The 26,062-nt window shown below is 28.0% G+C and overlaps 1 protein-coding gene across 2 annotated transcripts in view; it reads left to right on the top strand.

Moving 5' to 3' along the window:
• LOC107448374 (homeobox protein aristaless) overlaps positions 1–26,062 on the top strand; it is a 182,600-nt gene that overhangs the window by 111,045 nt on the left and 45,493 nt on the right. For both annotated transcript variants that reach the window (XM_043045785.2, XM_016063543.3), the window contains exons 2-3: positions 13,798–14,371; positions 24,184–24,229. In XM_043045785.2, the coding sequence (XP_042901719.1) occupies positions 13,798–14,371; positions 24,184–24,229 (620 nt within the window). The remainder of the gene's footprint in view (positions 1–13,797; positions 14,372–24,183; positions 24,230–26,062) is intronic.

Below are 26,062 nucleotides of genomic sequence, written 5' to 3'. Positions count from 1 at the left end.
ATTTCTACGTTTTATTTTTTCATTTTTATTCATTGTTTTAACTCTATTGTTTAAACAAACGAAGTTTTTTTATATTTGACTAGTCTTAGGTTTCCATTTGTTTAAAAAAAATATATTTTTAATATTTTCTAAATTTCACGCAATTCTTTCCAAACCAGAAATATAATTACGAAAAATAATCATTTTATAACTTCTTTTAAATAATTGTGATAATTTTTTAAGCATGAAAATTTCTGGATTCCTAGTTATCTCTAGTCATTTTTAAATTTGCTTTCAGACTATATATAAAGTTCTTTGGAGAATAAATATTTCTAAATTGACTGTAGGACTTAATTGAAAGTTGAATATTCGATAGACTAAATGTTTTATGCTTTGCTATAAGAAAATTTAAATACGAATTTGAATTATTGCTTCATTACTTAAAACTAAATATTTTATTTATCTTAGAATATAATTTTTTGCAATTAAACGTTATAAAAGCCGCAGTTTTAAAGCATCATATTCTCATGAAATAGATAGAAAACGTAGTGATAATTTGGAATTAATAAACTGCTAGACAACAACTAATATATTCTCTGAATAAATTAATTATACTATGAATGATTTAAACTACCAAACTTTCCAATTTCTAAAAATTTAACTAAATATTCGTATTTTAGAAATTTTGATGAAAAAGAACTTACTGTTATTGAATCTATTTCTAAGTAAAATAAGAATTTAATATTTAATATAGAATTTGATATAGAATTTTTTAATTATTTCTAAATAAACATAGAATTTAAAATTATCAATAAAATTAATAATTTATAAACTTATTATTAATTCTAATAAATTAAATTCTAATAATAATTTGTAAATAAAAGTAATAAAATTTCTATTTCTAAATAAAGTATTAATGAATCTATTTTTAAATAATAAATTTCTAATAAATAATTTTTCAAAAATCTTTGCATGCGTTTATAAAAAATTTTTATTTGAAAGGAATTCCCAAAATTTTAAAGACCTTTTTTCTTATGATAAAAATGACAACGTGGTGGCTCAAGGGAAGGAGCACTCACCTCCAATTGAAGTGCCCGGGTTTGAATCCCAGAGATGGCTGGTTCACACCGACCACCACCGTGAGAGTCCCCTTGCTGTCAGGCTAACCATCGGATGTTTATATAGTTGTCCTCTCTACTTAAGGCGACTTCGATTTAGTTTCATAAAAAAAGTCAACCTCGAAGTCAAATTTCTGTCAAAACTCGATCCAGGAGTTCCCTTGTCTTCCGGATCGGGTTCAAAATTACAGGGCTACGGAGTTGAACATTATTAGCCGTAAACTCAATAATGAGTCTGCTGTTAAATGCGCGGTTACAAAATAAAAAATAAATAAATTTATTTTAGTTTTCTCGTTAATTTCTGTTCTAACGAAATTTTCAACGATGAAAATATTATTCCACGAACTAGAATTCTTTTTCCTAAGGGGCAAAATGATTCTTCCAATAGGTCCTAAGAATCTTAACCTAACCAGCTTAGGCCGTGATATGAAATTTGAATATTTCATCACGTGTTATGTAGTTTTAAAAATTCTTTCATAATTTAATGTTTAAATTTTTTAATTTAAATATTTGCCTTTCATGTCAATTTTTAAATACACTATCAAAGTAAACTGCAATGTTATAATTTTAATTCTAAAATTACAATAAAGTAGTCGGCAGCAGTTCGTCCCTCCAATTAACCATAAAGTTTACGGTAAAGAACATTTTTGACCTTAACGGTTTTGAAACAGTTTAAAAGTAGTATGGTTAAAAACCATGAATAAAAAGACTATACTTTTTTTTTACCATTTACAACTAGCATAAAAATAGCAGACTTTTCGTGTTAAGCAGCTTTATGGTGCTACCATCTATTCGTGAATTAGAGTGTAGTATTCTAATAATCCAGGGTCACAAATTGGGGAGTGCAGAACACAAAAAGCACTTTATGTGTTTAGGGGAAAGGAAGAAATAACGTGGTGTCAACGCTAGGACACGAATCCCCATTCTATCGGTGATGGGATTGACAGATTAACTTTCTCGGTCATAATCAGGATCCAGCTGTCTGAAACTAAGTGGCTTCGTTAGGTGGGGCCTACTTAGCACGATATAATTCTGGATATTTAACCGTATTACGCGAAAGCAGTTAATAACGGTTTTTCTCACAGATAACAGTTTGAATACCCTCTTATTTATGGTAATTTGACTGTTTTGTTTGAATATGGTAAAATAATAATTAAATAAATTGTTATTTAGCGATTTTTTCCGAATAATTTCTAACTATATGTGGCGCCCCAGACACCGGGGGTGTTGTATATTCTACTGCCCATGAGTTAAAAGTTGCATCTATTATTTCACACCAGCCTTAATCTGGGAACAACTGAATCAGGGGATAACAATTCAGATAGTCTGTTATGTTATATATAATATATATAATTGGGGGTTAAATGAAAAGTTAGTAAAGCATTAATAATGAAATGGAAATTTCAAATAATGTAGCATAAATAAATAATTACCAAAAATGTTATATTCTTATATATAAACTCATTATTTGCTTTATACTGCATAAATTGAACCGTGTGTTATCTATAGTTTATAAGTCGTTTACTTTAAAAAGTAAAAGACCGAGATAGCATTGTGGGCCGGTATTAAAAAAATTGAAACGTTAATTTAGAAATTGAATTGTCTTTCTGTTTCTTCCTCTAAAAGGCATATTAAATATCAATTGAATTTTAAATTTTTAATTTAGGACCAATAATATTTTTTAATTTTCCTAAATTTTATTCACTTTTTGCATTTTATTACTTGACTATCAATAGAAGCGGAATGACATGGTATCGCTCAGATCATAATTCTGAGTTACATAAACGTTATAAAAAATAAACTCCTCTAATGGTAATTTAACGCATGGTAATTTAGAATTTAAATGGAATTTTTGTGGTAAAAATTACCTAAATTGTTCAGAAACTTGTATTTTTCCATAAAATAGTTTAATCGAATGTATTAATCAAAGATATATAGTATCGAATATATTAGTCTTTTTATATTTTTGAAAAATACCTTTGTTTTTATTTGATTTATGAAAATTTTTTTTTTGCAGTTTCATCCAAATCGGTTTCCCGCAGTTTAAACATAAGTAAAAGGAAATTTTTAAAAATCAAAACATAACCAAATGAATATTAATAAACTACATACCAAAAATTTTTTAAACACATAATTTTATTTCTTTAATGTGATTGAAAAGAATATCTATAAAAGTAATTTATCAAGCGCTTTATTTCCCTAATCTACACAGTAAAAAATTACGGTAAAAAGATCCGTCACCCAGAGTGACTGTACTTTTTACTGTAAAATCTATTTTTACTGGAACGATATACGGATTCTAAAAAACATCTGAAACACTACTATGTTTTTGCAGTAATATCTACCATAAAATCATGGAATTACATTAATTAAATAAATATTACTGTAAAAATTACGGTGTTGTATTTTACGGTAAAATTGGATTTTACGGATGATGAATCCAAAGTACCGTAGACCGAAATTTTAACAATGTAATAGATCAAAGCTTCCTCCCTTTTATTTTTATTTTTAAGTTATTGTGATATAGAATTGTACTATTATCAAAAGTTTGGTTTGGTACAAAAAACATCCAATAACTTAAGGAGAATCGTAATGGCTCAGGGGATAGAGCGTTCGCCTTCCAATGAGGTGAACTGGGTTTGAATCCCGGCAATGGCTCCGAATTCTGGATCCGGCTTGCGCTGACGTTAAATATCCTCAGTGGTAAACGGATCATGGGTTATAGAGTCCCCTTACCATCAGACTAACCGTGGGAGTTTTCTGTGGTCTTCTTCTCCATGTAACGCAAATGCGGGTTAATTCCATAAAAAAACCCCCAAGAAGGCAAATTTCTCCCAATACTTGATCCAGGAGTTTTCTTATCTTCTAGATTTGGTTCATAATTACAAGGCCACGTAGTTAGACATCACTAGTCGTGAACCCCAGAAATTGGGTCAGCTGTTAAACGACTGCTATAAAAAAAAATGACTTAGAGGCATGATGGCTCAGGGGATAGAGAGTTCACCTTCCAATGACGTGAGCCGGGTTTGAATCCTAACGATGGTTGGTAGATACGAATTCCGCTTCTGGCTTGCACAGATCTCAGTTCTGACGTAAAATATCCTCAGTGGTAGACAGATAATGGGCTAGAGTCCCCCAGTCGCCAGGCTAGCCGTGGGAAGTTTCCGTGGTTTTTACTTCCCTGTAACGCAATTGCGGGTTATTTCCCTCAAAAAGCCCTCCACGAAGGCAAATTTTTCCCAATACTTGATCCAGGAGTTCCCTTGTTTTCTGGATTAGGTTCAAAATTACATGGCTACAATACTAATCGTAAGCCCGAAAAATTGGGTGAACAGTTCAATGGCGGTTATAAAATAAAATAAAATAAAAATGACTTAAAGACGAAACTTTAACCTTAAAACCTAGAGTTGCAAGGGCTCTTAACATTAAAGTTTCGTTTAAGCTAAAGGGAATTTCTTTTATTTATTGAAGAAACAAAATACGGTGGTAAATTAAATAAAAACTGAAGATTTATTAAAAAAAAAAAACATCGTTTCCGGATTGCGTAGGAGCCCAATACATAAAATTAGATTGAGGAAGATATTATTTTCAATCAGGTCCTGATGACACTTTTAACACTTCTCCGAATCTACCACAACGGGTGGAAGACATTAGTGAATTATTGGATTTCGTCACACATATGTACTCTTTCTGATCGACCTAGACGGAAAACATTTATTATAGTCCGTCTCCCATTTACGACCTTCGTGACATCGTCATATTTGCAAAGTCGCGAAATTGGAATTGCAGAAAAATTGCCTTTTCAGTTATAGAGCTTTGAGAATTAAAAGCGATATGAAAAAGAGAACCACACTTCTGTAGGGATTTCAAATCGACGAATCAGATGACTTAGTTTGTTTGATTTGGGATTGCTGTTTCATATCATCATTCCCTTAATGGCTAATATATATTAAATAGAACAATGTGAGAGGTGTGAGTTTCATTGCAACATATCGTCGTTATTGTTTTATGTTGTCACGCAAATAAAAGTGAATAATAGTGATTTCTTCTAATGGAGGCGTTACATTCAATTATTTCAATTTTATCTGATCTTGAATCAAACTAATTTGCGTGTTTAAGAATGAAATCGTCAATTCCATAAGCGATTTTATGACATGTGGCGAAATTCAGAAATTTATTTGTCCAGAATATTTATTTGAATATAGCTACTTGATTTTAGAACGAGATAAAAACAATTTATTAAATTTTTCAAGAGATGAATAGAACGATTGTAATATAGTTTAAAGTTAAAGATTGAATTGAACGTACATTTTTAATGGTACGAGATCCGGATGTGATTCTACTCAGTAGAGTTTACTTTTTTTAACACATGATGAAAAAAATTAAGATAATACGTACTTAAGGCAAAAAAAGATTAAACGATGCTAGAAACTATGACTGACACAAAAACAAGGGAGGAAAACAAATTTGAAATAAAAAACGCTCAGTAAAACACCTCCATACGTATTCATCTAAAGAAGGTAAATACTCACTTCAGGATTTATATTTTAATTCTAAACTTCCGGTCTCTATAGTACCAATAAAAAAAGATAGTTGAAATGTTTACATCCAATTTAAATCTTAGTATAACTTGGAAAATATTAAAAATACTTTTCATGCAAATTACAGGCAAATGCAAACTATGCACAGTTGTTTGTTAATGGTTACATATAATTTAGATATTAATTTGGAATGACTTTTTTTTCTTCCTTTTTTGAAAACATTAAATTCACTAATAGTTGTAGCAAGCAATGAATGTAAATATCGGATACAACTAAGCCTGTAATTTATGGTTATAATTTTATGTGAACTAAACAATTTTTTTTAAAGAGTGGCATTTTTACATAAAAATGTTCCCTAACACTATTTGAAAATAAATACTTTAAAAGCTTTGAAAATTTCTATTAGAAATATTACATTATAAAATCTTACAGCTTACAGGGTGCAATAGCGTTTTTTACCATAACTGTTCACATGGACATTTGGAAAATGTGGCTTATCATTGCAATGCCTAAAATCTTTTGATCAAATGAAGTTGTTTCAAGAATCACAGACGGAGCTTTAATTTCTATTAAATTTCGTATCGATTTGATTAAAATTCTAAAATGATTGAATCTAAAAGCTTTTCTTAGTTTAAATTTTACGTTTTGTTCCATTTTTCTTTAAACTTACAATGTTACGAGGTTAGAACATCAATGATTATTTTGATATTGCTAGCTTATTTCTTGAATTAGACAATTAACACACAAGTAATAAATTTTAAATATTATACAACCACTAAATTGCAATGGTTTTAATTAAAATATTTATAAGGAATGTGTAATAAATACTCATTGCAACACATTCAATTAGCTTACTAAACAAATATTGAAATTTAGTGTGAAAAAAATTTAGCATTTACATATTAATTTTTTAATGTTTATTTTACACCATTCTATGCAATTTAAATAAGCTTAATTTTCTAAATTTTCTTTTACGAACGACATTTAAGGTTGGCAACGCAAATGAACTTTAAACTGTATAGATTCACTTCAAACTTTTAACTATAATTATCAATAAAAAAAGCTTTCTCTCTTTTTTTTAAAATTTTTAATTCTAAACCTATAATTATAACGAAATTATAACGAAATAACGTACTAATTATAATGAAAATTTAACTTATATTTTTTAATCTTCATATGTATTTAATAGTAGTAAAAAATCAACCTGAATATTTTAATGTATTTTAACATTAATATTTAATTTAATTATAAAATCTTTTAAAATAATTTTTTTTTTAAACCTGATAAAATTTCATGAATTTCATATCGTATTTTGAGGACAATGGATTGGTATCTTTCACTATAACTAAACTTCTTTCACAGAGACTGCGTGCAAAGCTAGAATTAAGAGAATAGTAATTGCTGGGCTATTACTTCACTTTTAACAACTCTTATATTGCTAGGTATACTGTAGGCTGAACTGCGAATCAGTGAGCAAATGCGGGACGGAACCTGGAAATAGCATTCATTGCTCCGTTTCCGACATTTTTATTACCAAATTGATTACTCACATTAAGTTGAGAATTAGTATCTAGATTTGAAGAATGTACAAAGCATAGGCAGAAACAATTCTATTTTAGTATCTTAAGAAGTTATACCTCAATGCTCCATTTAATTCGAAATTCGTGCTATATCATTGCTGTGTAAGGATTTTGTTATAATATTGCTTCATTCTGGAACTATGGTTTTGATATATGAGTTACTGCTGTTATGTTTTGGGGGCATCAAAGCCGAAATTTCATTTTTGTGCTGCTTTATACCGGCGTGTCGCTCAGAATCTTTTACGTGCATTTATATTTTAAAATAAATAAATAAATAAATAAAATAGATGAATAAAAATGTTAAAAGGATCAAAATATTACAACAAAAGTGTATAATTAAATAAATTAACCAAAAATCGCAATTATCATGCTGCTTATTTTAAAAGATATACTCAAATAAGGCTATTAGTATCAAGGCTTCTGAAAGAATGTACAAAGCATAGACACAAATATTTTTAATTTTAGTATTTCAAGTACTCGATACATTTAATCTAATATTTGTTTTATAGCATGTTGTTACAATATTTCTGTATTAAACATGAGTGATATCAAATTATAATCCATGAATTACTGCAGTTATTTTATTCTGGCATTAATATTGGTATATCATATAGCTGTTATATGCGGACATTCAATGTTTTTAGACTGCGAAAAAACGTATGATCAAAACTTCCAGAATATGGTATAATTTCACTTTGTTTCTAGTTCTTTGGGAGCACCAAAAAGCTTAGTATTTTTTACCGAAGCGCTTTGGTGAGGAATTGGTAAAATTAACAATAAAATATTTAGTTTCATATCATGAGATAAAATCTGGCAAATGTGGTAAAATTTGATAATTTTATCATGATAACTTAGAGCCTGGCATAAAAACTATATCTTCGGTTAAATTTACTTTTCAGTATTGTATTTTTTACTAAATATGTGGTAATAAGAACCATAATTTTGAAAACCTGAATCCGTTACCGTATGAACAGAAACATTGCCAAATGTATGACGTAAATACCATGTATTTCAGTTTCATTAACCAGAATTATGTCATTTTTTGAAGCAGAAATGTCATTACTATACAATGCGGTAATTTTACAAGAATTTTTTCTCCGTGTAATTTGCTTTATTTTCCAAAAGAATGTTGAAAATGACATATTATTACTAGCAAAAAGCATTTAATAAGCATATTTCAATAAAAAAAAGACGTTTTCTTTAAAACGTTGTAAAATATTAAAGAAGTAAAAAAATTATCAAACTGGTTCAGATTTTTTTCTGTTCTTTTAAAAACACAAAATAACGTAAGGTGTTTAACGCAATTTAATAATATATTTGTTATAACAAATACTAATTTTAAAACATTATTAAGGAATTCATATTTAACTGTTAGTTTTAATTATTTAATTTAATCACATAATTTATAAAAATTCATTTGTTATATTTAGTTGAAAACTATTATTATCGGAGTAGCCAGACGTTCAATTGTAACTGTTCATTTCTCTTGCCTTGTTTAATTGTAACTGTTTCTTTCACTTTTTGGATTCATATGTTTTATTTTAATAAAATGAAACATATGAATATAAAACTGTAATTAATCTTTCTACAAAACTGTAATTTGTGTCACGAAGTAAAAAACTATGTCTAATATATATTAAAATAATGTGTATATTAAGTTACTTTGTATGTGGTCAGAATGCTGTGTTTAGAAAAAATATTTAAACAGCGTAAGTGAAAAAGAAAGAACATTTTATCTTGAAAGCTATTCTAAGAAACGCCGACGTTTTAAAAAGACAGGAGGTGGTGCTAAACAGACATAAGTTTCACTTTAAAAGCTAAAAAAGATCCATTTAATAGAATCTATGTTTCCAAGAAATGCAGTCTATCGCATTACCATAACAAGCTGTCACCCACGGCGTCACGGTGCTCAAAAAATATATCCCCAACAAGGGCACTCTATTTAAAATTAGGAGAAAATTTACATTACTACCTCGAATCACGCGATTTAGATTCAAAAATCTCCACTAGATTTGCTGCTTTTATTCCTAAATAATTTATGTTTACTTATATGATAATTAATTTCTGCGCTACTTAACAAACTAATGTTAGTTAATTTTAACTTAGTATTACTTTTTGCATAGAAAGAAAAACTATTATACATTGATTTTGAAATAAGGTGTGATTAAATAAATAAGAGTTTAACTAGTTTATATTCGAATCAAAACATTGATTCTTATTTTTTTAAGGTTGTTTTGACAAAAATTAAAAATTAAAAAAAAGATTATAAATGCAAACATTAAACATCTACTAGATTGCTGCTTTTGTTTTCAAGTAATTTGTGTATTTTTATCTAATTAATTCCTTTGCCATTTAATAAACTTATGTTAGTTATTTTAACTTAGTATTGCTTATTGTGTAGAGAGAAAAAATGATAATAATGTATGCAAACTTTTATTGTGAAGGGTAATTTAATAAATAAGTGTTCAACTAGTTTATATTAAGATTAAAACAGTGATTCGTATTTTATTTAAGGCAATTAAAAAGACAAAAATTGACAAAAAGCGATTATAATGTATGCAATGTTATGTAGTTTGATAATAAGCGTTCAACTGATTTGTATTCAAATCAAAGCAGTGATTCTCTTATTATTTAAAGTAATTAAAAGAATTGTTTTGCAGTTGCTTGTATATTTTCCACAAAAAAGAAAATTTTTTAATTAGTTTTCTGTTGCTTGTAAATTATCATATTAAAATAACGCTTACACTATTGTCTTTAATTAAAATGTATTAAAAAAAATTACGGAAAATTTTGCTTAATACAATTTCAAATTGAAGAAATTAGTGGTAGAAGAGACATTCTTGAAAAACATTTAAATTTCTGGGCGATATCTTGTCTTAATCTTGCCTAATTATACAGCAATATTAATTTATTTAGTCAAATTTTTAATTTTCTTGTTTTTTGTGACTGGAGTTACAAAAGAAATTCCATGTGCATTAGTAAATGAAAAATTCTGCGTCAAACTGTCTTTTCTCAGCATATTAGGTAAAGAGTGCAAACGCCAAGACGCGGGCAGTTTAAATGAAGTATTACTTACATACGGAAGAAAAATGTCAATTCCTTGAAAAGAAATGCATGTTTTTTTTTAAAAAAGAAAGTCTGTATTTATATCGCATTTCACATTGATGTTCAGCACCAATCAATTTTAAATTATTCCTTTAGTGCCGGCATTATGTAATATTTAACATGGTGCATGAAAATGTGATTTTGTATCGAAAATTATTCAATCTGTTTAATTTTTATTTTGTTAAATGATATGGATACAAAAATTGCAGTTACATTCAAAAAGCGGATTAGTTAAGCCCTGGAAGTTGAAGCTAATTACCAAAATTCATTTCTGCAAAATGCGGAAGATACTTTATACCGTAATTTTATGCGGAATTTTTTTACAGATTATAAACTCTAAATATAATAATACACGCAAATTCACTAACATGTTACGAAAGGCCTTAGTCCATTAAAGTCATACATTTTATTCAATCTGTCAAATAAATCATTTTAAATTGTACTTATAATTAAGTCTCTTATATTTAAAGTAATTAAAAAATTGTTTCGCAACTTCTTGTATATTTTCTGTAAAAAAAAGAAAAGTTTTAAATTAGTTTCTAGTTGTTTGTTAATTATCATATTAAAATAATGCTTACACTATTGTCATAAATAAAAATGTATTTAAAAAAATTGCGGAAAATTTTGCTCCGTTTTCTTAGTCCGTTTCCATAGTCAGAGAAGGTAGTCGATAAACAGAAAGAACAACGAAAAGAATAAAATATCTTTTTAATACGTTACCCAGAGTGTGAATTTGCCATAATGAGACGATTTTACAAATTTTGTCACATTAAGAAAAAAAAAATGTTTTTTAATAAAGGCATTATTCTGTCAAGAAGCTTAGATTCAATTTATCCATCTTATTTATTTTGTGAATAGTTCTATCAGAAGCATTTGACAGTTGTTATCTGGAAACTAAGGGAGAAACTAATTCTTCTCTCTTTGTTATCAGAGAGACTCTAATTGGAGGTGTTTTTATCTTAAGTGTTCTTCTATTTGTCATCTGTTAAAGATTTCTGAAAAGGTTTAATTCTTTTTTAGACAGCTATTGTGACTTAGGCTTCACGCCTTTTCAGTTAAAAGCTGGGTGGCACCAAGTTCTTGTATTTTAGCTGAAGACGAAAAGAGAAAAATGTAGGAGGAAGGTTCCTAATATATGACACTGTTTTCAAAATTGATCTACCGAATCATAGTAAATCATTACACGGAGAAAAAAGTTCTGGTAAAATTACCGTACTGTATGGTATTTAAAATATTCATTTGGTAATTTTTCCATAATGGCTTATAGGAAATACTGGTTTTCAAAATTATAGTTCTTATTATCACACATTTAATAAAAATAAAATCATACCTGAAAGTCAAATTTTACCGAATAAACAGTTTTTATGCCATGCTCTATGATATCATGATAAAACCACATTTATCAAAATTTAAAAATTATTGAAGTTTTCAATATTAAAAGTAAAGCCAAATCTTCTACATTGCATAATTCTGGTAGTTTTGACCGTACTTTTTTTCTCAGTGTACCGAAACATATTAAGTACGTAAGCTCTAATTTTTATTATATTTTACCATGGCTATTTATAGAAATTTTATGACAAAAAGGAATACTTACGAGCACTATAATGACGGATTTGAAAGCACAAGAAAGGGAATTTTCCTAAACACCAATGCACGCCAAGCAGCTAGTAGTAGTTTTCTCATGCTTCGCAACCTCAAAGTGTGTTTTAGATTGTTTTTGGCCACAATCTCCTTCTATTATAAAAGTTGCCGCATAATAGGGAGCTTTCATATATTAAACATTTTGCTGCGACAAAAATCTTGCGTCCTCAGTTCCCAGGATTTTTAAAAAGTTTCGGAAATGGAAAGGAATGGCTCATTTCGCATTTTATAATTATTATCACCTTAAATACGCATTCTGAGTTGTTTCCGAATTAAAAACTCAAAGATGGATTTACTTCTTGTTTACTCTTGAGTGAAATTACGTCAATTTCAATTTATATAAATCTTTTTTTATTCTTATTATTATTTCCATGTTTTTACAATAGCGATTTTATTCAACAATGTTAAATATTAAACGTAATGGCTGCGGAAATAACTCAAATGTGTCTATTGTACGGATTAAAATAAATTCATTAAAACGGAATTATCATTCGCTTAAAACTAAATGGAGTTGTCATTCCTACTACTTTAATTTTATTGAGATAAAGTAATCAGGATGTTGTCTAAATTCAATTGTTTTAGCTTGTTTATAATAATGACTTCTGATTGATTGAGTGGTTCCACTTGAGAAGGTTGGTTGGCTGAACCATTCTATAAAACAATTCTTCCGTCATTGACCCTTGAATCTTTTGGACAAAAGAATTAAACATTTGTTACATCATATGAATGAAAAACTAGAAAGTTTAAAAATACAAGACTTATACATTATAGTGTGTTATTTATTGTTTGATTGAGTTTTAGTTGAACATAGTCACGTCTTAAGATTGCAAACCATGATTTAAGACAATTTAAGTGAAAAATCAATTACAGTATTTTTTAGATATTAAAGTTTTCGCGTTCCCCTGAAGCGATTTTTTTTTAAAGAAATAAACTTTAAAATGTATGCAAGGATATTTGCTTTTTCAAATAAGGTTCAACTTATTCATGTTAATCGATATTTCATTCCGATAACAGACAGAAAACAATTTAAACCTTTCTGTTCTTGTCCGGAAGTAAATAAATAGATTAAAAAAAACAATCTCCATCCCTTTTACTTTTACTTAGTGTGGTGAATAAATTCCATTCTAAATTTATGGTAAAGTAACTGGCAGCTGTCTGTAGCTGTTCTTTACTGTAAACTTTATGATTAACCGTAAAGTTTACGTTAAAGAAAATTTTTTTCCCTAATGGTTTTGAAACCATTTACAAAAAGTATTGTTATAAGACCATGAATACAAAACTATACGGTTTTTTAGCCATTTACACCTAGCATTTTTCAAAAACGTAAAAAATAATTAATTATTTAACTAAACATAGGAGCTCGGCTTTTCGCAAGGTAATGGGCGTTGAAGAGTGTAAACACTGGAAATTCTTCATGTGTTGAAAGGAATGGAGGAAATATTGTGGTGCAACACTAGGACTCGAACTCCAGTTCTGCCGGTCTGACAGATAAGCAAGTTCGGCTATGAGATGTACGCAGTTGCAAGAGTAACTTCATTAGGTAGTTCTAGTTGGCGCGATAAAATTCTGGTTGCTTAACCGCATTAGGTGAAAGCAGTTAATAAACAGTTTTTCTCAAACTTAACAGTTTGTTTACTATTTTATTTATGGTTACTTGACTGTTTTGATTAAATATGGTAAAATAACCATTCAATAAATTGTTATTTAACCATTTTTTTCGAGAAATTTCTAACACTGTGGTTGCGTTCACTAATTAGCATATTAGAAGATATACTTATACAAATACTAATATTAGTAACAAATTTTAATTTTAGTTTTTTTGTTTTATTTCAGTACCCCGTCCAGCTCATTTGCGTTCCACGTTGTCCGTTCTCGGAGGTCCAATCCAGACCACGGAAGGTGGCATCGTGCCGGATTTGACCGACCACCACTCCAACACTTTTAAAAATACTATGGGCATATCAGATAAGATCGAACGTCAGGAGTGCATTAGCGAAGCCGCCCGCACCCTTAACCTCATGGAAGCCCACCAAAAGGATCAACAGCCTCATCATCGAAAACCAATTCATCATCATCACAAACTATCTGTTGTGCACCTTGTAGGGGATAAATCCCCTAGACCAGCTTCAAGTCCAGAACAAATGAAACCATGCCAACAAGATGCTGTGGCAGAGGACTTGTCAGTGACCGGTGGTAATGATGAGGTGGACAGTGGTGATGAAAATATCAGTGTGGCTGATGATGATGGTGAGAACAACAAAGGATCAGCTTCTGCAGAATCTTTGATGGAAGGAGATGATTTTCCAAAGAGGAAGATACGTAGATACAGGACAACTTTTACCAGTAATCAACTTGATGAATTGGAAAGAGCTTTTGCACGGACTCATTATCCTGATGTTTTCACAAGGTATATCATTTTGAAATCATCATCTTTCTTTGAGAATTTTAATCCTGTGCTTATGATTTTTTTAAAAACAATTTTAAATTTTCATGCGGAAAAATTTATTTATTAAATTCCTATCATGCATTCAAAGATAATGTAGAAATAAATAATTTTAGTATATTAAGATAAGTTTTCCTAAATGCAATCGTGATATTCTGGTATACTACGTAAGAATGTTGTACCAGCCTAAAAAAGTTAAAATGTTTAAGTTAATATAAATACTTTTACATCGCAGATTCAAAAATGGAAAGATGATTTTGAAGAAAATAATATTAATTATTAAGAGCAGTGTTTTCAAATATAACTGGAGATCAGGACAATACGAGCATTCGAAATTACAGATAGTTTAAAATTGATTTGTGAAGTATACAAATTTCTTATTGAGTAACAGGTAATTTCCAGGTAAATTTCATTAAAATTGGCAAACTTCTTAAAGAAAAAAAAGAAGTTTTTTGATAAACTTTACCTACTTCTTATTAACAGAGTAAAATTATAAAACTATGATGTGCATAATCGAGAGCGGTGTTACTATTTTCAAGAACAATTAATATTACATCGGAATGTTTTTATTGAAAATAACTTCTCATGGAGTGTTTTTTTTTCACTCTGACGTTAAACCAACGTTCCTTAAATGCTAAGTTTCCATTGCTAATTGCGGTTTTTTTTTTCTTCATAAAATCGTTTTATTAAAATATTTCGTACCAAAATCTAAGAGAATGAAAAAAATAATGTTAATATATTTTACATTTTGTTGTCAGTGTATTTTACATCATGATTCATCTATAAAAGTTTAGCTATAAATTTGCTAAACTACTGTATACACATACTCTTTCACTAATATTTATGTCTTTGTTAACCTGCATAGGAATTCTTTTTATTATATTATTTATTTAATTCTTAATGCGTCTTCTCACAACGAGGGATTAAAAGTATTTCACGAAGTATAGAAATTCAAAATAATCTAATTATTTTTTCACACAACAAAACCTCTATACTTTTGCCTTTTGTACGATACCATCAAATCCTAGCTTTAAACAAAAAGGTAAGAAGTGATTTTTTAAACTGCCCAATTCGTCAACTCAATGGCAGTCCTCACACGTATCATTACCTTTATAGCAAGCAGGGAGAAGAACTTGATCTTTTACCGATAAAAAAAATAACATCTAATTCTCGGGGAAAATGTCTTCTTTTTCTTCTTCTTCTTCTGACGTTATTTGATGAATTTGAAGACAGGAGACCACAGACGAACATGATATGACAGAAATGCTTTAGACCACCCAGCATTGGAGGTCCCATCATTAGGGGGACCCCTGTTGCATTGGAAAAAGGGGCCCATCACCTTGTACCTATGGCTACCGGGTCGATCTTTTGCTCATGGTGACTGCGTAATGTCTATCGCTTGTTGCATATTATTCTTAAAAGAGAAATAGCACGTGGCAGTTAGGGAACTGTTATATATTGCTAAATTATATGCCATCTTAATTACTTGACTTGCCATAAAAGTAAACTTGTTGTTTTCATACATTTAACTTAATTCTTTTTTTTCTTTCTCGAAATTATTTCCATTAAAGATTCATAAGACAATTAGTATTAGTTTTGTTAAGATACTTTTTAGAACTTAATTTTGTTTTGATCAAAAATTAATATGTTAATCATTTATTAAAATAGAAAAATTGTATTACTATATAGTGTTACAAATGCTTACATCATTTCTATATAATTCAAAAGGACAGTATTGCAACACCTTACGTTTTTAATTTTTAATAAATTGTTATGAAACAGCTTTCAGTCTTGTTAAATAAATAAACATAATGAATTAGCACTAATATAAATGAATATAAACAAAAAAATACTAATCTTTAGAAGAAAAAGAAATTACAAGGAACAGATTTTTTTCTTTTTGACTGAGTTAAAGGTATCTTAAAATAAAAAAACACATAATAAAATTGTAAAAACTCATATTACACAACAACGCAGTGTCTCAAATTCTTTCTCAGACAGTTAATTTATTGTTAATTTAAGTTTTTATTTTTTAAAATACCTGCTAAATCTTATTAAAAAATTCTCATTTATCAAAAATATATTTTCTGTCCATTTTAGTAAAAACAGTATAATTATAATGGATACAAGTAATTTAAAATGTATAAGTTTAAAAGGTTCGGTTTATACGTAAAGTGTCATCCTTATTATGGAATAATTTGGCAGCTTTAAATGTTTTATAAAATTCTATGTTCAATTTTTCGCATTTTGTGAGAACGTCATTGTTATATTTAACAACTTTTAAATATGTATTGTTACTCTAATGGGTGATGCAATTAAGATTTGTTATTAAGAACGAAGGTGACAAAAAAGTTGAAAACAAATTTTTTTGTTCAATAGATAATGACCCGAATTTTTATTCATCCCAGATTATTGTATATTTATTATTTGATAAAATATGCAATAAATTAACACTTTAATATTCATGCCATATATTTTTTTTAGCGCACAGTACAGAAAATTAAAAATTGAATGCCTAGATAATTTTGATTTAATAACTGGATTTTCATGTAATAAGATGCAATGTTAATGATTCAAGAAACTAACCTTAAATATGTTAAAATATTTTTGCAAACGGTGTTTTAAGTTACTAAATTAGACGCGAAAGCGTACTTTCTCTGAATAATATGCAATGTTTAATGATGCAATAATAATACTATGCAATGTTAATGATTCAAGGGACAAACCTTAAATATTCTAAAATATTTGCGCAGACGATGTTTTAAGTTACGAAATCAGACGAAAAATATGATTTCGCTGAATAAACAAGCCTTTTTTCACTAAATTTAAATTCTTCACTTTCAAAGCATGGGGGTAGCCGCAATCGGGAAAATGTGGTCTCAATTGTTCAGGCAAGAGAGCTGTCAAAAATTATCTATCGCTTTTTGCCACTTTCACTACATTCCTAGAACTGTTTAAAATTACCAATTAGTTTTGTCATACAATTAAAAACTCTTTTATCCAGATTATTATACGAAAAGAAAAATATTATTTTTATAATACATATTATCTATATATATATTGAATTTTAAAGTTGGCAAATTTTTACATTATTTCAGACTATGTGGAACTAAAATCGTTAGATGGAAAGCTATTTTCTTTTGCATACGGTATATTGCTATAAATGAAATTTTAAGTTTGCAGTGGCAACCTGAGAGTAAATTTCGGAATAAACTGCGCGTCCCCTTGTTGTAGCGTTCCGATCTAGCGATTCCTTCTAGCTAATTACTAGTCCCACTCATCAAGTGTTCAGAGAGTAGGCCACTTGTGTCAAAGAGGCAGGCCCATTTTGCCCTGACGAACGCACGCGATTTTTCCATTCAGATTTTTCACTTATATGTTCTTCAACTTGGTTCCTTATTTCATACTAAGATGACATTTTTATCGAGATACCGTCTCGTAATTTTTAAACTAAGCAAAAAAGTACCTTCTTTTAAATATGTTTCCTGCTTTTAAGTAGACGCACCGCGATTCAGAATTTTTAACTCAACGTGAATGGTAAAAACACGTAGAAATGGGATGAGAAATAGCACTTGATTTGAACTTTTGACATTAGTTTAGTAAACTGTCTCAGAGAACGTGAATGTGTAAGTGATATTTTCCTGATTCGTGAGTTGCAGACGTGGTTCTTTTTCAATTGTCTTTCTCTAGAATTACTTTCTTTCAATTCTAATTAGTCACATATTATAAAGAAGTAATTTATTGATCGGAGTTATATGTTAAAATTTATGACGGATTATATTTAAAATCATATTTGAATAATTTTTATAGTGTTCAGCTAATTTCAGCTTTTAGTTTAGCTAATTTTTTAAATACAAACCCATCGAGTTACATTTTAGGTGGAAATTTAATTATTTTCATTGTTAGCATAAAAGCAACAGAAAACTGAAAAATTAAGAAATTCCGAGTTTTGAGTTGAGTAAGAAGGAAATTTATCCAATTTGCTAAAATTTTCTAAAGAAAAAAAAACATTTTTATTGAGTCTTTCATTTAAAATTTTAGAAATTTCTAAGTTTCCTTTACATGCGTAGCAATCATTATACCAAGAAAGCAAGCATTATCAAGATAAATAATTTATCTTTGTTTCGTTACTGGATTAAAATAATGACAATAAAGTTAATAATGGTCTGTAATAGTGTTTGCAAACATTTAAGTACCATTTAGATTGATTTTTTTAATTAGAGTTTTTAACATTTAAATTTGGCAAAGCATACAAGATGATCAAATTTTACACTGGAACTAATTTACTCTCACACTAGAACTAAACTAATTTAATTCTCTAAACTTATAAAATCAATTCAAAATACTTTTCATGCCATATTACTTAAATATTTTAACTAAAAATGATAGAGTTAGAATATAAGTACTACTCGATGATTATTAAAATCATATTTGCTCTAAATTCATTCCATTTTAAAAAGTGGCTGATTTTTAAAAAACGGTATACCTAAAAAAAAACAACCAAAGTTAAACTTTAGAATTACACTAAAAACTAAGTTACCATATTTATATTTAGCTATTTTTATGAGATTTGACTTACACTTTGACTAAAGAGGACATTTTTCACTAAAAGCAAAGTTTTCAATTATTTACGTAAATAATTTGCCGAAAATCGTATTATTCGAAAGTTTAAAAAAGTTTCATAACTCTGAATATCATCTCAAATGTCAAAGCTGGATTAAAAAACATTTTGAATTTATCTTTGACCCTCAAATCTTGCCTATTAGATATGCTGATAGTGCTAGCTAATAAATTTAACTTAAAACGAATGAAAAAATGTGCAAATCTTCAACATTTAATCTAAGAACTAGATTTAAAATTGCTCAGACTTATTCGAGATCCACTTTGTTTAGTTTGATATAATTACTTACAGAACAGATATTCTTTAGTTATATAATTTACTTCATTGAATACGTAAGGTACTAAATTTATTCCATGGTTTATTTTCATTTGCATTCCTTATAAACTCTGGTGTGGTTGTTTCAGTCATTTTTAACTGTGAGAGTCAATATGTGAGTGATTATCAGTGATATTAAATGGGTATTCTGTAACTTTCCTTCCTTCACAAGAAGTCAATTTGAATTTATAGCTCATTGCGCCTAACTATTTCGCAGTAACATGGAAACATATAATAACGTATAATCACAATTTTATAGGATTCATGCTATTCTATTAAAATTAATTTAATTAATTAAAGATCGGTAATTTTTACCGAAACACTTTGGTAAAATTAACAATAAAATATGATTTAATAATATGTGATAAAGCCACGGTTGCTCAGGGGATAGAGCGTTTGCCTCCCAATGAAGTGGCCCAGGTACGAATCCCAGCTCGGCTGGTTGATACGAATTCGGTTCCGTGCTCGCCCCAAACACAGTACTGATGTAAAATATCCACGGTGGTGAACGGGTCATGGATTATAATCCCCTTGCCATCGATCTTACCGAGGGAGGTTTTCGAAGTTTTCCTCTCCATGCAGCTGTTAGTTTCATTAAAAAGTCCTCCACGAAGGCTAGTTTGTATGAATACTTGATCCAGCAGATCCCTTGTCTTTTGGATTGGGTTCAAAACTACAAGGCTACTGATTTGAAAAATGATAATCGTAAACTTAGAATTATGTTGGCTGTTCAGCGCCGCTTTCAAAATGAAATGATAAGTGATAAAATTTGGTAAAAGTTGTAAAATTTGGTAATTTTATCATGATACCTTAGAGCATGACAAAAAAACATTTATCAAGTTATATTAACTCTCAGTTTTGTATTTTTCACTAATTGTGGGGTAATAAGAACTATAATTATTAAACCGAAATTTCAGGTAAACAGTTACCAGATGAACAGATAGTTATCACACGAATGGTTTAAATACTGCATACTTCGGTTTTATTAAACGGAATAATTTTATTAAGCAGAGGAAATTTTATTAAACAGAATAGTTTCTTTACCAGAAATATCATTAATTCGGTATTTTTACCAGAATTTTATTCGTCGTGTTCAATTAATTTAGGCTTTAGAAAATAAAGCAGCAGCACACAAAATTTAATAAAACAGTTTATCTCATTGAAACTTGACAAAACAATTACTGTTCGATACTTTCAGCTGACGTTTTTTATGTTTCTTAAACCAAATAGTGTTCTCCTAATGATTCTTACGCACTTGGCATATTCTTTGTCTAAGCTCGCCAATTAAGTTTTTTTTCAATATTTAACACATTTTTTGTATAAAGTAATTTTGATAACTTAAATTATAAACTTTAGAAGATTAGTTTTAAAATTTGTATAATATTTTTCTCTCCATTCGATAGCTAATTATTTAAAATAATTCACATTTTATTCCAAGAATTTACATTTGTAATTTTCTAAAATGAAACAAAGAAAAGTAGCCGATAAACAATTCTACGATATTAACTATTGAAAAAAATTAATATTTTTCTTATCATTTTAAATTATATATTTTTACAGATGCAGACACTTTCTTTCAGAGATCTGATTAAAAATAATAGCTACTTCTCAATATCGCTTCTAAACCCCGTATTAAGAAATATAGAATTAATAAATATTATCATTTTTTCTATTATTGAACCCGATATTCGTTTGCGAGTCAAATAATAAGCAAAAAAAAGTAAAAATACATCCTACCGATCAAAAATGACTGGGCAATTTACCGCAGTTGAAAAAAAGAAAATTGTCCAATCTGTCAAAAAGCAGACTACCGCCTTCTTTTAGACTGAAGTCTGTTATTAGATGACCTGTTATTTTCATCCTTGCTGATTAATTTCTATCACTTGGTATGGCTAACCTCCTTTCAAGACTATAGAGAATTAATTCCTCCCCACAACTTCCCAAATCTTTTAGTGCGCAATTTCTGGCTAATAGCAAACACGGGAGTATTCATTATTTAATTAAAAAGCAACAAAAATATTCTCAATTTGCTCGAACCCATCATAATGTCATTGCTGTAAGGTTTGGTTTGCAAATTTCAGAAAGTTTTTTTTTTTCCCTTTGTATCTGATCTTTAGGGTATATTTCAATCACGTGCAAGATTTTCAATTTTTCGAAGACAGAATATGAATCAGAGCAATTTTTTTTTTTATTAAAGATAAGGCTTAAATTTGTTTGTATGTTTTTATGTTCAATAGCTAAATTTATTTAAATTTTTTTATTTGCCTTTATGAAAAGGAAAATATTTGAGGCGAATTTTATGATTTTGAATGTAGGCTCTTTTTATGTCTAAATGTTTCACAACTTACTGTTAAACACACGTAAAAAAAAAAAAAAAAAAAAAAAAACAGTTCAGATTTTAAAATGATTTACAGTAAAACCCTGATTGTCCAAAACCCTCGTAACCAGAGTTGTGTCGGAAAATTAAAATTGTCAGATAAACGGAAAGCATGTTCAATTAATTAAATTCATAAATAGCGTCGTAATATCAGGAGAATAAAATCACTGATACATTTTTATTTTATTTTTTACTGCCGATTTCCCAGTTTCTGGCACACCGTCACTATACGAACGGAAAAATTACAGCATGAATGGATTAAATATTCTGGTTTCAGTCCCAGAATTATGTTTTTTTAATGTAAATTTTACTATCTACAAAAGTAATATAGTAATAAAAAGAAATACTATAAAAGTAATATATTATATAAGTTTACTATATGTAAATTTTACTATAATCAGCTGGATTAATAGGGTAAATTATTTATGACAGAAATTGCAAAGCTAGCATTTCGATGATAAATATAAAAGAATTAGATACTTAAGAGTTCTTTTGTTAAATTTGACATAACATGGTAATAGTTATTNAAAAAAAAAAAAAAAAAAAAAAAAAAAAAAAAAAAAAAAAAAAAAAAAAAAAACGGTTCAGATTTTAAAATGATTTACAGTAAAACTCTGATTATCCAAAACCCTCGTAACCAGAGTTGTGTCGGAAAATTAAAATTGTCAGATAAACTGAAAGCATGTTCAATTAATTAAATTCATAAATAGCGTCGTAATATTAGGAGAATAAAATCACTGATACATTTTTATTTTATTTTTTACTGTCGATTTTCCAGTTTCTAGCAAACCGTCACTATACGAACGGAAAAATTACAGCATGAATGGTTTAAATATTTTGGTTTTAGTCCCAGAATTATGTTTTTTTAATGTAAATTTTACTATCTACAAAAGTAATATAGTAATAAAAAGAAATACTATAAAAGTAATATATTATATAAGTTTACTATATGTAAATTTTACTATAATCAGCTGGATTAATAGGGTAAATTATTTATGACAGAAATTGCAAAGCTAGCATTTCGATGATAAATATAAAAGAATTAGATACTTAAGAGTTCTTTTGTTAAATTTGACATAACATGGTAATAGTTATTTTCTATAATATAATGCTTAAAACGCTTATGACAATTTATGAGTTTGTTTTGTCGATGTTTGTAGTGAATATGCGAAACGCGTCGCATTCTTTGTTAAGAGCAAGTAGATAAATGAAACTAGGATTATTTTTTAAAAAAAGTCTATTTATCCTATCTATTTTTTTAAATTTTATTTATTATTACGTTTTTTATTTATATATTTATTTTTATTTTTTATTTCTTTTTAAACGGGAGTATTTCTTTATTCTCAAAACACATAACATGTAAATCATATTTATAAAGGTTTTGATTTGACATCATTTTCCCGCATTTTTCATAAAAAAAAATTTCAAAGATTTGGTACATACCCGGGATTTAAAAAAGTTTAGATGAATGGATTTAAAAAATATAGATCAATATAGTTCTAGTCTCAATATATTTAGTAAACTTTTAAAAAATTATTTAGAATAGATATAATGTATTTGAGTTTTTCATTATGTTTAAAAAAATGGTTGTTGTTTTCAAATATTTAAATGGCACAATGCTCAAAAGGTTTTTCTAAATTACTTGATTGATATATTTAAGTAAAAATAAGTTATAAACAAGTTGATTAAAGAAATTAAGTTTAATCTAAATAATTTTTTACGTAAACATTACTTTACATTATAATTCTTCAATTTAAGCTATATAAATATAATTTCTCATAAAACTTATCTTTAGTGAAGTTCAGAATTTGGATTGCATTAATATCAAACAATATATTATTAACTAAAAAAAATGTTCTTCTTATCAATATTGTTTAAAAGTTTGGAAAAAAGCAATAGAATTCAATTTTTAATTGTTTATTGTGCATGTACGTTAACATATACTTTTCTTGTAATTTTCCATTTTTCATTTTTCCATTTTCAATTTCTCAATCGCTAAAATAATTAAAATAAAAATTCTTTTAAAATTACAATTGCTTAACATTTTTTAATACGTAAACTAACCAAGATAAAATCTATTCAAATAAAATTTCATCAAAGTAAATCTATGTCATCATTTGTTTTAAAAAATACAAATCATTGATATCCTTGTCAGAACTTATTATCTCTACTGAAAATTGCGAAAAGAATACAATCGTCTATTGTTAACTTGAGAAATAATAATAATTTTTTTTATTTGTTTCAGTAGCTGAAAATTATTAATTAATTTAAAATATAAATTGGATGCAATACATTTTTTTTTCACACTATATTTCTGTTTGATTGTAACGCCTTATTATTATCAATCATTAATAATCCTGATTCGATGAAAAATTAATTTTTCAAAACACTCTTTAGGTACGTAGTAATTACATATTTCTTTTCTATTGACGAATTCCAATCATATTTTATTCTTAATTTCAGAGAAGAACTTGCTATGAGGGTTGACTTGACTGAAGCCAGAGTTCAAGTAAGTTCTAGTATTTTTTGTATTATTAGAAATTATTTAGGCCAAGTTGTATAGATTGTCTTTTAGAAAAATAAATAAGTAAGAAAAAATAAATAAACTGCGTTCCACTTTTAGCTTTGTTATTCCAAATTACATTAAAACTCGATATATTTTTATAACGCTCGGTGAAAGGTTAAGAAATAATATTTTGATTAATATATCATTGACTGAAATAAAAATTCGATCTGATTATGTCAATGCAAAATTGATGCAATTTGTACATACTGCTTTCAAAGTTTATTTTAGATGCTTTTTAGGAATAATTAGTAAGTTTAAATACGCTTAAGAATAAATAATATTGCAGTTGTATTAGATTATCAATGGAATTAACTTCATATGAAATGTCCGAAGAATATATGGCAAAAATGTTAAAATTAAAAAATATTGTTAGATTACGCAGATGTAAGGAATAATTCAAATGTTTATGAGACGATAAACATGCAGATATAACATGTTAAGCATTTTTTTATAGTTGGATATAGTTTAAACTCATTTGAGAAAAAAGTTAAAGGTAATTAATTTTTGGAAGATTTTATTGAAATAACTAAATTTATAAAAGGAATTTTAAATCTATTCAATTTCACAAAAATATTTGTATTTTAATTCAGCTATTGGCTAGATAATAGTGCAGTTTAGTATAAAAAATTTAACATTTTATTACATTCTGGTTTGAAATTTATATCCTTTCCTAGAGGTCATTTAAGATAAGTATATTAGTTAAAGTAATTGATAATTAAATGCATTTTAGTAATACTTTCTTTTCATCTACGAAAATCCTTTCATATTTTTAAAAATAAATAGATTTTTTTTTCCTATCTAATATTCCAAAAAAGGGCGTTTGAAATAACTCTCGAATAAAGATATGTAACAAATATTTTCTTTGATGTCTTTGGCAATAAAAAAATAATTTTTCTGATTCACGAAGAAATGTTTGCAAACTCAGGTGCTACCACAAAGGTAATGGTAAAATTATTTACTGACGTCAAAGCTCCGGTTTGACGCGGGCTATAGTACAACCATTAGAGCTAACTAAAACATTTTTTTTATAAAATCAATCGGATTGATAACTTATAAAAAAGAAAAACAATGAAAATTGATAATACTTTTTAATCGCTGGGTCAAGAAATGTAGCAAAAACGCTCCAACAAAACGAATTATTTTTTCTATAATCGCTTATTCGTTAATTCTTTTCCCAAGAAAAATCCTTAATCCTAATTCTTAACTAAACAGAAGTCTTAATATTATTTACTCTTTCTCTCTCTTAAGAACCAAGCAGAAGCAAATACAAACACAGAAATAAGTGGATACCCAGAGAAATCCTAACCATGTTAGGTACTACGTTTCTGGAATTTGTACGCTGAAAGCGTACAAATTATGATTTCGTAGAAAACATACCGATTTTTGTGTTCCTCAATAAAAGTTCAAATGCTTAAACCATTTGCAGGTTTATATAAGATGTAGATATTAGTTATAAAAAATCAAGCAAGAATTGTTTTTGCGTTAAATTTTTTTCTTTATATTTTGTACTGATGCAAACTTAGCAAATGCTTTCAGCCTTTCTAGGTCAAACTCATACAATTCCAGTGTATGAATATGCAGTATCTCCACCTTTAGCAGTAATGAACTCTTGAATATGTTTTGACATTGTATGCGTGAATTAATGCACATATTCTTAATTTCATCACTGTAGAACCAGACTGGCAGCATTATGAATCCTGCTTTTTTTTAAGTATAAATTCTCAATCAGATTTAATATTTGATGCATTTCTATGCAAATCAAGTAACATTATTTTG

This window comes from Parasteatoda tepidariorum, chromosome X1, assembly GCF_043381705.1.
Source record: "Parasteatoda tepidariorum isolate YZ-2023 chromosome X1, CAS_Ptep_4.0, whole genome shotgun sequence".
NCBI classification, from domain to species: Eukaryota; Metazoa; Arthropoda; class Arachnida; order Araneae; family Theridiidae; genus Parasteatoda; species Parasteatoda tepidariorum.
The sequence above is the reverse complement of the archived record's forward strand: the minus strand, read 5'-3'. Positions and strand labels throughout refer to the sequence as shown.